We start from the raw sequence: 13,972 nt of genomic DNA on the forward strand, positions 1-13,972 counted from the left end.
AGACAAGGTTTTACCATGTTGGCGAGGCTGGTCTCGAACTCCTGACCTCAAGTGGTCCGCCAGCCTTGGCCTTCCAAAGTGCTGGGATTACAGGCATGAGCCACCGTGCCCGGCCCTGAACCTCAGTTTTTTGGTAGTTAGTTTTATAAACTGAAATAATTTTTATGCAAAATATTAGGGAGGCTGTTATTTATTGTTACCTCTATGTAACAAAATGGGAGGTACTTGCAAGCTTGGGGTCAATTAGTTCTTATTAATATCAGGGGAGTTTCAGTATCATGCATTGGGTTATAACATTACTTTTTAAAATAATCTTTTCTTCTCATTTAGTGTAATTTGATTTTCTTTTTTTTTTTTTGAGATTGGGTCTTGGTCTACTGCCCAGCTGCAGTACAGTTGTGCAGTCATGGCTCACTGCAGCCTCAACCTCCTGGGCTCAAGCGATGTCCCCGCCTAAGCCTCCCAAGTAGCTGGGACTACAGATGTGTGCCACTGTGCCGGGCTCTTTTTTTTTTTTTTTTTTTTTTTTGTAAATTCGGGGTCTTGCTATGTTGCCTAGGTTGGTCTTGAATTCCTGGTCTCAAGTGATCCTCCCACATCAGCCTCTCAAAGTGTTGTGATTACAGACGTAAGCCACTGCGCTTAGCATGATATCCTGACTTATAGTTCCTGCATGTTTTGGCTTATAATATGCATTATATTTAAAAAATGAATTTTCATTTCTTCAAAAATATCCTGTGTTAGTGTGCCTCTTTATAGAACAAGGGGGACATGCAGTCTCACTCAGGGACAAGCAGGATTCTGGTACATTGGTCTTTAATATGGACGTCTTTGACCCATAGTCATTAGTAATCATGTGACATTGAAAGAGAATGGTAGCCAACAAAAACTCTAGATCCAATGCTTGTGAATTGCTTCTCTAATTTTGATAGGTGATGGGAGCCTTTATTTAAACAACTACTTTTGTTTGTCCCTTCAGCAGAGAGGGAGAAGACCTCAAGTCATCAGTGTGGTTTGATGTCTTATGCTTTTTAAATCTGTTCCAGCTATGCTAAGAAGGAATCTGATCTTAATGGCGCCCAGATCAAGCTTCGAGAATATGAAGCAGCACTGAATTCGAAAGATGCAGCTCTTGCTACTGCACTTGGTGACAAAAAAAGTTTAGAGGGAGATTTGGAGGATCTGAGGGATCAGATTGCCCAGGTAAGGTCAAGTCTACTCTTGAGCCATATGTGACAGGTTAATTGCCTCATCTGCCTTAAGCCATAGTTTGATTGATTGATTGATTTTCAAATGTATTTTATTTTTGAAATTTTATATATTTGTTTTCTTGTGGTTTACTTGAAGAAAAGTCTTGAGGTAGCTAACGTGCAAAACATTATCACCTCCCAGGCATTATATCTGGATTGTCCAGATCTTGTGGTTCCCTTCTTCTTCCCTATTGTGCACACAGTCATTCTGTCTCTGCTCTCAAAGCCTATTTTGTTAGTTAGGAAATAAGTAAGAAAAGAGATGCCAAAATGCTGCTCTCCACACAGGAAAAAATGAAAGTGGTTAGCTAAAATAACTAGTTTGATTTTTGAAATGTGAGTGAGTCATACGTCTCTGTTCTATTCCCTGTTGCCAATTAACAATTTGACTGGTGGTTTGGTATGATACTCTGTGGGTGGGACCAGCAAATGAATACCCAGTTCTGTGATAAATGTTAAGATGAAGTAATTATACATTGATAAATATATAGGAATTTTAACACTTGATTTGATTCATAGATATCTTAAGTTCATTATTAAATGATTGCCATGTAATTTTTATCACAATTCTTTTTCCTTGTAATAGTTGGAAGCCTCCTTAGCTGCAGCCAAAAAACAGTTAGCAGATGAAACTTTACTTAAAGTAGATTTGGAGAATCGTTGTCAGAGCCTTACTGAGGACTTGGAGTTTCGCAAAAACATGTATGAAGAGGTAACTATATATAATTTTGCTTTGTAAAGGAATGGAGGGGTTCTAGAATGACTTTGTCATTCCTAAACATGTAATTATATTTTATTTATGATTTCTTTGCCACAAAAATATATCAGATAAAGAGATAATAAGGTTTGGGCATGGGGAGAAATTTTGCACGTAGATTATTCAAGCTACTGCTGCTAAAAGACCGCATTTGAGAACTCAAGCTGTTACTGTAAACAGATATGACTTCACTTCATCTTACTTATTTTTGTTTTTTTTTTTTTTTTTTTTTTTGAGACGGAGTCTTGCTCTGCCGCCAGGTTGGAGTACAGTGGCACGATCTTGGCTCCTTTCAACCTCTGCCTCCTGGGTTCAAGCAGTTCTCCTGCCTCAGCCTCCTGAGTAGCTGGAACTACAGGCGTGTGCCACCACGCCCAGCTAATTTTTGTATTCTTAGTAGAGACGGGGTTTCACCATATTGGCCAGGGTGGTCTTGATCTCCTGACCTCATGATCCGCCCACCTTGGCCTCCCAAAGTGCTGGGATTACAGGCGTGAGCCACCGTGCCCGGCTCACTCATGTGGAAATCTTAAAATATCACTTATAAGCCTTAACTGCTGTGGTCAAGGGGCAGGGGCAAAACCGTTGTCAAACAAAGGAAGTAATAAAATTGAGGAAAGGGGAATGTATATTTAATGAAAATTGTAGAGGGTTGAAATCAACTCATGGGGGAGAACATGCTGTTAATGTGCTAGGCTTAATGTTTTTAGAAGTAGTGTAATTTTGAAAACAGTGACTAACAATAAAATAGGAATTCATTGTAGCAGTTAGCAAACCAGTTTTTTAGTTGGAGGAAAAATAATAGAAATCTGATTATTTTTTAAAATTACAGGCTTTAAACAAAATAGATATTAGTGCAAGGTGCACCAGACAAGCAGTCAGACCTTGGACAACTCTTAGTGTCAGTTTCTTATTTAAAATGAAATACTGATACTGCTATTTTTTTCTTCAATGAGTGGTAAGGATCAAAGTGGAATACTGTGTGTGAAAACTCTTTGGATACTGTAGCGAGTGCTGTCATATAATTGTTACTAAGTGTTGTTTTGTTAAAGCAGATATTTTTATATGAGGTTGACTTACATTTTTTTTTTTTGTAAAAATTGTGATTTATCATTACTTATTTCTGATGTTGTGTGTAGACAACCAGGAGTAGGGTTTTTTTTCTTTGTAAGGTCACTGGTTCTATATTAAAAATAGCATCAGTAAAAAGAAATTTAATATTTTTAGAGTACATAGCATCTTTGAATTTTTGGCTTTTGCCTTTTTGAGAATGGATGTTAAGATAGTCCTCTTCAGTTTGTTTTTTTTTTTTTTTTACTCTTTTTGGAGACAGAGTCCTGCTCTCTTGCCCAGGCTGGAGTGCAGTAGTACGATCTTGGCTCACTGCAACCTCCACCTCCTGGGTTCAAGCGATTCTTCTGCTTCAGCCTCTGGAGTAACTGGGTCTACAGGCATGTGCCACCATGCCCGGCTAAGTTTTGTATTTTTAGTAGAGACAGGGTTTCACCACGTTGGCCAGGCTGGTCTCGAACTCCTGAACTCAAGTGCTCCATCTGCCTCGGCCTCCCAAAGTGCTGGGATTATAGTTGTGAGCCACCGCACCTGGCCTTTTTTACTTTAAAAAAAATTTTTTTGTGTGAGACAGAGTCTCACTCTGTTGCCCAGGCTGGTGTGCAGTGGTACGGTCTTGGCTCACTGCAACCTGTGCCTCCTGGATTCAAATGATTCTTGTGCCTCAGCCTCACGAGTAGCTGGGATTACAGGTTCACACCCTCACAACTGGCTAACTTTTTTTTTTCCCTTACTTTTTACTAAGTAATACCATGTTGGCCAGGCTGGTCTAAAACTCCTGGCCTCAGGTGATCCACTCGCCTCAGCCTCCCAAAGTGCTGGGATTACAGGTGTGAGCCACTACGCTGGCCTTAACTTTTTTTTTTTACATTCATGATATATATTCAGTAATAATATCTAACTTCCTTATTATGAACAGTTGGGGGAAAAAAGGAAGGAGAAAGACGAAAGAGGAAGGAGGAGGTAGACAAAGAGCAAACCATTAGCAGTCGCTCTCTTCAGTGTTTTCATGATTTGGGTATTATTTGCTTCATGAAATAGATGTGATCTCTGGGAGGGTGATAGCAGAATCCTCCTGATTTTTTTGATTTTTCAGATTTTGTCAAGTGCATGCTCCTGTGTAGTAGTTAAGGAAAGATGAAGAAATGCACAGGAAAATACATGCACTAATATACACAAACAGCAACTTTGGTGGGTTATACTTCCCTCTTGTGGCTTCTTCAGATATTACCATTCTAATTATTATTTTTTTTTTTTTGAGACGGAGTCTAGCTCAGCTGCCCAGGCTGGAATGCAGTGGTGCGATCTTGGCTCACTGCAACCACCGTCTCCCGGGTTCAACTGATTCTCCCATCTCAGCCTCCTGAGTAGCTGGGATTACAGGCACCCTCCATCATGGCTGGCTAATTTTTGTATTTTAGTAGAGACAGGGTTTTACCATATTGGCCAGGCTGGTCTTGAACTCCTCACCTCAGGTGATCTGATTGCCTTGGCCTCCCAAAGTGCTAGGATTACAGGCGTGAGCCACCGCGCCCAGCCTTCCATTCTAATTTTATTTAGACACTTCCTTAAAACAGAGTAAAGGAAAGGATCATGACAACTACTTCTATTCTTCAATGGTAAATTTTTCATAAATATTTGAGTTAGTCAACTAATATTGTTAATAAGATCCTGTGTCACTTGATAATGATAGCTTAATACCGGCTTTTAAAGAAGTCATGTAAATTAGCTTGTGCTGCCTATTATTATGTCTAAGAAAATGGTTTTATGGCTGGGCAAGGTGGCTCACACCTGTAATCCCAGCACCTTGAGAGGCTGAGGCAGATGGATCACCTGAGGTCAGGAGTTTGAGACCAGTCTGGCCAACATGGGGAAATCTCATCTCTACTAAAAATACAAAAATTAGCTGGGCATGGTGGTATGTGCCTGTAATCCCAGTTACTAGGGAGGCTGATGCAGGAGAATTGCTTGAACCCAGGAGGCGGAGGTTGTAGTGAGCTGAGATCATACCACTGCACAACAGCCTGGGCGACAGAGTGATACTCTATCTCAGAAAAGAAAAGAAAAGGAAATCGTTTCATTTCACATAAATCTTTACATGAATTTATCATGACTGTTAAGTTTAACTTTCCATGTGCTGTTTTTTCAGAGGTGTTCTTAAGATTATCAATGAAACAATTCAGAAAAATAATTTTTGCTTAGTGTTTAGTATAGTATACTGTGTATAAATCCTTGATTGCAGGTAGTTTTAGTAGGCCATCCAGGCCTTTTCTTGGCTTCAGAAAAATAAACAGCTATGCTCCTGAAAAGGAATAGAAAGTTCCTAAGGCTTGAGATGCTACCACTTCTGTCATTAGTTCCATTTCAAAAACCTTCTCAACTGAAAACTAAGAGGCAAAAAAGTGTTTATTCACATGACCGCCTGAGGACAAACAGGAGGAGGTTCGTGTGTAAAACTTCAGATGGCTGTGATGTCACTCAGATGTGTCCCAGTGCAGCCATGGTAAGTAACTTGGCTTTATGCTTTTTGTTTTTTCCCCAGGAGATTAACGAGACCAGAAGGAAGCATGAAACGCGCTTGGTAGAGGTGGATTCTGGGCGTCAAATTGAGTATGAGTACAAGCTGGCACAAGCCCTTCATGAGATGAGAGAGCAACATGATGCCCAAGTGAGGCTGTATAAGGAGGAGCTGGAGCAGACTTACCATGCCAAAGTGAGCTCTCTTCAGAAGATTCTTTTGAACGCTTAAAATCATTACTTCACAATTCCCATGATGAACATGGCTTTATGTTTATTTTGTTATAGTTTTTAAAAATGATTCCCCTAGTCTCCATGAAATATATAGAAAATTGATTTTTTCAAAAAAGTGCAGTTTTCTATAAACTAAATGTTATTAAAAATTACTAGAAGAATGTAGGGTTGTTGCAATTTTATTAGAGGTTAGGTTTTGTCTTTTTGTCCCATTGATCATTCGTATTATGCCATAGTAGTTGAACCCAAACCATGTGAAATAACTTTCTTCCAATAACAAGTACTGATCATGCTGTCCTACATAAACATCCATTTAGTAATGAATGAATGTCAGACTGCATTAGATCTCACTTTCATGTCATCATTGTGCATAGATTGTGACTACCACACTTCGGGCTTTTTTGCATAAGGGCCAAATGGAAAGTCTCTGCTATTTCTTCTTCTGTCACTATTATTCACTTAAAAAAATATTGTAGAAACTTCCCACTTATATTAGCTGACCTTACAAGAATTCATAAAAATCACCAACTAGTACAGGCTTTCCCTGGTAAATGATTTTGCCTCGTGTTTTAAATGTTACATGATTTGATTAAAAAGACTTTTTTGTGGCTGACTTAGAATATTAGAGTCACAGAGTTATTGAAAATTTTCATTGCATGGCCTTAAACTGTTCATGTTGCTTTTTATCTATTGTATGAAGTAGCAGTTAGTGAAAGTGAAAGATCTTATTATAAGCAGTAACTTCAGTTGTATAACATTTATCTAATATCACACATTGAGCTAGACAGTGAAGGAGCTAAAGTAAGGATCAGTCACAGACTGTGGCCTCATAGGGAGCCAGGGAGGAGACACAGGAGCATGTGCCTGAGACACACATACACAGTAGTGTTAAGGGATTTGTATTTTACTCAAGGAGCTTTTTTTTTTTTTTTTTTTTTTTTTTTTTTTTTGCTTCTGAAAGGAAGTGTTTCTATCTGGTTTGAACGAATCTATAAACTAGTATTTTCTGCTTGTTGGTTTACATTCTGTATTGGATTTGGTGGGTTAGGGATATGTGATGTTTCTTTTCTTACAGACACCACCACAGTCAAGTTGCTATTGCCCAGTCTTCTTATTATCAGTGTTATCTTAGACATTAAAGGTTTAATAGATGAAATATTGAAGTAATAAGCTTTGGGTAAAGGCCTAGGTATATTAGCATTCTTAAAGCTCATTATTTAGGAAGTGACTCTAAAAGTCACACAGAATTACCGTCATTCACACCATATCAGCAAACTTCATGATGCTTTTCCTGTGTTTCATCTACCAGTTACCAGCAGGACTTAGGTTTGAAATGCCTTGAGGTGAATCATGCTTCCTTTTTTGTTTCAGTTCTAGATAAGACTGACTATGCTTTGCTTCTTCTTTTAGCTTGAGAATGCCAGACTGTCATCAGAGATGAATACTTCTACTGTCAACAGTGCCAGGGAAGAACTGATGGAAAGCCGCATGAGAATTGAGAGCCTTTCATCCCAGCTTTCTAATCTACAGAAAGAGGTAAATAATCATCTTTCTGTAAGAAGTTAGACTTGAAGGCTACCTTCACCATGGGTACCTACCTGCTTTGCTTGGGCTGATGTCACTCCTCCCTCTGTTTGTTACAGAGGATGGTGTCATCCTGCGCTTTCGTCTTCACAGTACTTTTCTAGATTCGTTCATTTTGCATTGCATAAACATCCTGTGAGCAGATACTATTGTTCCTAATTAGTAGATTACACAGAGCTAAGAGACTTGCCCTTGAGGAAGGAGCCTGCTAGTTTATTCACTGTACTTACCCTAGGACCCGGATCTTCTGACCTAACAGCTTCATCTCTACAGTTATTCTCAACACATTCCTTTTTTATATCATTTGAAAACCAAAATGAAGAAAAACATGCAAAAATTCTTTGTGGGTGGTGAATGCTTTGTGTTTCTAGACAAATTCTTTAGTGCTTAAAGTATCTAACAATTAGGATCCAGGAAAGTAGCTTTAATTTGCATATTCCGATAAGAATTTAGTGACTCATTCATTCGTTGGTACGCCTAAGTGACAAATGGCATTGCCAGCTGTGTTGACTGGCTGCCTATCAGGGTGTGATGGTGTGCTTCAGGTGCTGCTTAAGCAGGCATGGACACTACTTCAGATCAGTTTTAGCCTAGGGTGATGTCAGTGTGGACACAAAGTACATATACTCCATATACTGCATTCAGAATGATTCAGCAATTAACTCGTCACCTTAATTATTTTGGAAATAACTTCAGCTTCTATTTTCCTCAAGGGAGGAAATCTTGTTTTGAATTTTCCACATGAGAATAAACTTTATTTTACTCTTTTTTTTTTTTTTTTTTTTTTGAGATGGAGTCTCACTCTGTCGCCCAGGCTGGAGTGCAGTGGTACGATCTTGGCTCACTGTGAGCTCCGCCTCCCGGGTTCACGCCATTCTCCTGCCTCAGCCTCCCAAGTAGCTGGGACTACAAGCGCGTGCCACCACGCCCGGCTAATTTTTGTATTTTTAGTAGAGACGGGGTTTCACCGTGTTAGCCAGGATGGTCTCGATCTCCTGACCTCATGATCCACCCGCCTCGGCTTCCCAAAGCGCTGGGATTACAGGCGAGAGCCACCGCGCCCAGCCTATTTTACTCTTGATTAGGCTTTTCTTCCTTCCTTTTTCTTTTTACCATTTTTAGTAAAATATTTTTCTAATTATAAAACTGATGACCTCTATTGCAGGAACTTAGAAATAAAGCAGAAAATGAGTCCCATAAAATGGGGTGATATAAAATAATTTAGTTAACACAGAGGCTTTTACACTGTCTATCATGTGCTTTGTTACTTACGGCACAAATTTTTAAATTATTTTAAACCTATTTCGTGCTGAGAGTGTTTTGAAGATTTTCATTTAATAGCAGAGCTGGAAGCACCTCTGAGTTCATTCCATATAACCACAGATCTAGGTGAGTTTAATGATTTGCCCATTGCCCAGAGGCTGCAGACTGATAAATGGATTTCTCTACTGCTTCCCAGTTTTTCCTTTTATACCTCATTCTCTTCAAAGAAGATTTACTTTTAGAAATTTAACAGATAATCTTTTTTTCCATTGCACCATCTATCTTAGTCCTTTTGGGCTGCTATAACAAACTACTATTGACTTGGTAGCTTATAAACAACAGATATGTCAGAAATTATTTCTCACAGTTTTGGAGGCTGGGAAGTCCAAGATCAAGGCACTGGCAGATTGGATATCTGCCTGGTGAGGGCTGTTCCCCGATTTATAGATGGTGCCTTCTTGCTGTGTCCTCACATGGTTGAAGGGTGAATGAGCACCCTTGGCCCTATATTATAAGGGCATGAATCCCAGTCACTAGGGCTTTCCTCTCATGATCTAATTACCACTCAAAGGCCCTACCTCTTAATATCATCACCTTGAGGGTTAGGATTTAAACATGAAATTTGTGGGAACACAAACACACAGACTGTATTACTGTCTTTGTTTTTCTTGTTGCTTTTTTTTTTTCTGAGACAGAATTTCGTTCTTGTTGCCCAGGCTGTAGTGCAATGGCGCAATCTTGGCTCACTGCAACCTCCGCCTCCCAGGTTTAAGCAATTCCCCTGCCTTAGCTTCCCTAGTAGCTGGGATTACTGGCATGCACCACCACACCCTGCTAATTTTGTATTTTTAGTAGAGACAGGGTTTCTCCATGTTGGTCAGGCCGGTCTTGAACTCCTGACCTTAGGTGATCCGCCCGCCTCAGCCTCCCAAAGTGTTGGGATTATAGGCGTGAGCCACTGCACCCGGCCTATATCAACTGTCTTAACAGGTACTTTTCCAAAAATGGGCCTCTCTGTTCTTGTACTGAGTTGGCATTTACTACTCTTTTCCATTTACTAATAGTAAGTTGTCTACTAGTTACTGTCTATCCCTCAATTTTATTTTTTCCTACTGTATTATTATTTTTTTGGCTGCTGCCTAATCCATTTGATTTACTTAGTACAGATCTTCTCTTGAGGTTGATCTTCACTGTGCTTTGGATGAGGAGACTGTTATTAATAAGTAGTAGTGGGCTCTGAAACTTAGTAGCTATGTGTTCTAACCTAGGTTCAAGGCTGTTTCCCTGTTAATTGAATTCCCATTTTTGCAAGTTTTTTTTGTTTGTTTTTTTTTTTTGAGACAGAATTTTGCTTTTGTTGCCCAAGCTGGAGTGCAATGGCACTATCTCAGCTCACTGCAACTTCTGCTTCCCGGTTCAAGTGATTCTCCTGCCTCAGCCTCCTGAGTAGCTGGGATTACAGGCACGCGCTACCACACCCAGCTAATTCTTTGTATTTTTAGTAGAAATGGGGTGCACTATGTTAGCCAGGTTGGTTTCAAACTTCTGACTTCAGGTACTCTGCCTACCTTGGCCTCCCAAAATGGAAGGGATTACAGGCGTGAGCTGCTGCCTTAAATGCTGGGATTACAGGTGTAAGCCACTGTGCCTGGCTGCAAGTTTTTTTTGTTAACCTTAGCTTAGTGGTTTTTAAGTAATGTTAGGCAGTGCACTGGGGGTTTCCAGGAGCTAACTCCTTAGCAGATAGGAGACGAGCAATCCCTTTAGCCAAAATAGTTTTTAATTTCTCTGTCTGGGGTGAATCTTTCCTCTGTTCATTATTGGTAACAGACTTTATGGTAAACAGTATATTTTGAGGGATATTTTTATTAGTTGATAAATTTTAGCCTTAGAAAAATCATCAAAAATAAAAATGTTATCTTTTTGAATATTTTCCTATTGTTTGTCTTAATAGTGTTTGTTGCTGAGTCATATCAGTTTCATCATGCTGCCTATTAGGCCATAAGAATTTCCTTTTGGTTAAATAACTCAGGTTAGTGAAGTACTTCTTAAATTTTACTTAAAATTGACATGGCTTTAAAATACTGGTTTTACAAGATATATTTAAATAATATATAGATGGTAGCAGTGTTATGTTTTGGAATTAGAAATTTTACATTGCTTATAGCATCTCTAGATTTTTGACTTGGGACCAAATGAATTGGTTGGTTAGAGGCTGCTTGCCTTAGAGAAGAGTACAGTATGGTACTTAAAAACACCTCTAATTTTTGTTTTTCTAACACCCAGATTCTGGAGACTTTGGTTGCAGCTAGACCTTAATAAACCAGTACAATTACATTACATACTATAAAATATTTAAAAACCCCAAGATCATCAGAAGTCATAAAATTTAGGGTTAGTGGCAAGATCTGAGAGATCATCTAGATAGTTAGAGCTCTTCATTTTCCTTATGTGGAAACTGGTTTAGTGAGGTTAGTTACAGCTTGCTTATAGCCTCATAGGTAGTTTCAATGGCAGAATTAGAAAGGAGAATCTAGGTCTAACTTCTCATACTGTGTTCCTTATATTTCACTACACAGGTATAAGTGCAGCTACTGAAAATAGAATTTAAATATTTCTATTTAAAATACAGAATGATTCAGAGTAACTTTAAAACTTCTATACCTAGATTTTGATTTCTCCCTCTTAAAGAGCTCTACAACATCAAAGGCAGTCAAACAGAGACATCATTGGGTTTATAAATCTCGGCTCAGGTTATCTGTGAATCTTGGGTAGTTTATATCTCTCATCAACTCTCCTTTAGATTCTGCCTTTTTGCCCATTCAAATATATCTTCTACCTCTGATATATGAAATAAAGGGAGGCATTTTGAACTTACATGACTTTTTTTTTTTTTCTTTTGGAGAAAAAATACAAGGAACATGGTAGCGGGGAAATGGATTTCTCCATTTATAGCATGATTTTTGCAAACGCAGTTAAATGCAAGTTCTCTGAGGTTCAGGGACTACCTTTGTCATATCCATCTTAAGAGGAGTGCCTGTCTAAATAGCATGTCAAGTCATATACTACTCTGGAATTTAATTAATTGATTGGTCAATTTTTTTTCTTTAAAAATATTTTTTTGTGTGTGCATGTGAACCAGGCACCCCCTCTGCCCCCAAATAGGTTTACAGTGACTCTTGATTATTTTTTAAATAACCTTGTTATTTTGGCATAATTTTAGATTTACAGAAAAGTTGGCAAAGTACTATAGACAGTTCTTGTTTTCCTCTCACCCATTTTCCCCTGTTGTTAGCATCTTATGTTACCATAGTATATTTGTCAAAACTAAGAAACTGACATTGGTATATTACTGTGAACTCGTCTCCAGACTATTTGGATTTCACCAGTTTTTCTGTTATCCTCTTTCTGTTCCAGGTGCCACATGCCTCCCCTGGTCTGTGACAGTTTCTTGGGCTTTCCTTGTTTTTTATGAGCTTGAGTCTTGAGTAAGATTGTCCAGGTATACTGTAGACTGTCCCCCAATTTGGATTTGTCCGGTGCTTTTCACGTGATTAGACTGGGGTTTTGGGTTTTAAGTGCCCGTTTTGTCACATCGTATCAGGGATTGCACGTATGTGATAACCACATGACATCACTGGTGGTGTTTGGTTTAAGATAGTGTTTGTCAGGTTTCTCCACTGTCAATAGCGCTACTATTTTTCCGTTCCCATACACTATTCATGGAAAACAGCTCACTAATTCCAGCCTACCCTCAAGGGTGAAGGACAGGGCAGGACTTAAGCGCCACATTCTGGAGGGAGATCTACATTTATTAAATGGCATTCTTCTGTAAAGATTTATCCATTCCCCGTTTGTTTGTTTGTTTGTTTATTTGTGTCGGTATGGACCGTGGGCATTTACTTTATACTTTGGGTTGTAAGCTAATACTGCAGTATTTACTTTTTTGGCTTAGATTGTTTCATATTTGGCCATTGGGAGTTCTGTCAGCTTGGCCACTATGTCCCATTGTTTTTTGAGCACTTTGTTGCTTTCTGGTACTATAACATGCTCTAGGCTCATCTTGCATTTTCCCTGCCCCAGTCCTAGAATTATCCAGTCTCCAAGGAGCCCTGGTTCTTGCTATTGGAGAATGGTATATAGAAATTAAGATCTGGGCACTGAGTGTGCTCACTGGTACTGGGTGTCACTGCTTCTTGGCCCTCTCACCGATAAACGTGGGTAACATTTTGTGTATGCTAACCCATGTGTATGCACATATTTATAACTTTTTCTGTCTAATCATTTGTGTTAAGATAAACATGAATTCATACAGATGTCTCTGACTTGAATCTAGTACGACAGGATTCATTTTTGGCTTCCTTTCTGACATACCTGTATCTTTTCTCTCTCAGAGTGAGAAACCTGGTTTTTATCATCCATTTACTTATCTGTTCAGCCCCAGTATATGTTAAAGCAGTTTCAAAATTTGGAACCTATACTGCTGTGAAAAGTAAATTTACCAGCAAGAGTACAGTTTTTATGTATTTGGTAGCTCCTTTTTATCTCTAGCCTTCTAGATTTAGTTTTTGCACATTAGATGCCCTTTCTCTCCTGCTCTGTTGCAGGTACTTGTGATTCTGAGGGCCTAAGCTATCCATCAGTCTTTTTGAGTTGTCACTTTCTGAGGCTACTGAGATGAATTCTGTCATGGAGAAACACAGAAGAATAATTACCCAGCGAGCCACAAGGTTTCTAAGATGAACTTTCTGGTGTAGGATGTGTGATTTTTAATTTTTTTATGCCAAATATACAGCTTCTATATTCACAGTAATACTTTACAAATCACCCTATATTGTGTGTCCTTTGTGTGCTAACTGAACATGAGATAGCCCAGCAATCCTAAAGGGACACTAGGTAGTGCCTTCCACATAGTAACCAGAGTCCCTTTGCCTTGGTTTCTGAATATTCCTCAGCAGTCTGCTAAAACGTACTTTTACCCACTCTTAGGTTTATTTTGTCAGTCAGTGTTTATATCTTTTTTTTTTTTTTTTTTTGAGACAGAGTCTCACTCTGTTGCCCAGGTTGGAGTGCAATGGCGTGATCTTGGCTCACTGCAACCTCCGCCTCCGGGGTTCAAGCGATTGTCCTGCCTCAGCCTCCCAAGTAACTGGGATTACAGGCGCCCATCACTACACCCTGCTAATTTTTTTTGTATTTTTAGTAGAGATGCGGTTTCGCCATGTTAGTCAGGCTGGTCTCAAACTCCTGACCTCAGGTGATCCGCCTGCCCCGGCCTCCCAAAGTGTTGGGATTA

The 13,972-nt window shown here is 39.2% G+C and overlaps 1 protein-coding gene across 1 annotated transcript in view; it reads left to right on the forward strand.

Annotated features, from left to right (window-relative positions):
• LMNB1 (lamin B1) overlaps positions 1-13,972 on the forward strand; it is a 61,532-nt gene that overhangs the window by 29,066 nt on the left and 18,494 nt on the right. Inside the window, exons 2-5 of the mRNA XM_003826678.5 lie at positions 1,047-1,203; positions 1,837-1,962; positions 5,621-5,791; positions 7,240-7,365. Coding sequence (XP_003826726.1) covers positions 1,047-1,203; positions 1,837-1,962; positions 5,621-5,791; positions 7,240-7,365 — 580 coding nt within the window. The remainder of the gene's footprint in view (positions 1-1,046; positions 1,204-1,836; positions 1,963-5,620; positions 5,792-7,239; positions 7,366-13,972) is intronic.

This window comes from Pan paniscus, chromosome 4, assembly GCF_029289425.2.
Source record: "Pan paniscus chromosome 4, NHGRI_mPanPan1-v2.0_pri, whole genome shotgun sequence".
Lineage (NCBI taxonomy): Eukaryota > Metazoa > Chordata > Mammalia > Primates > Hominidae > Pan > Pan paniscus.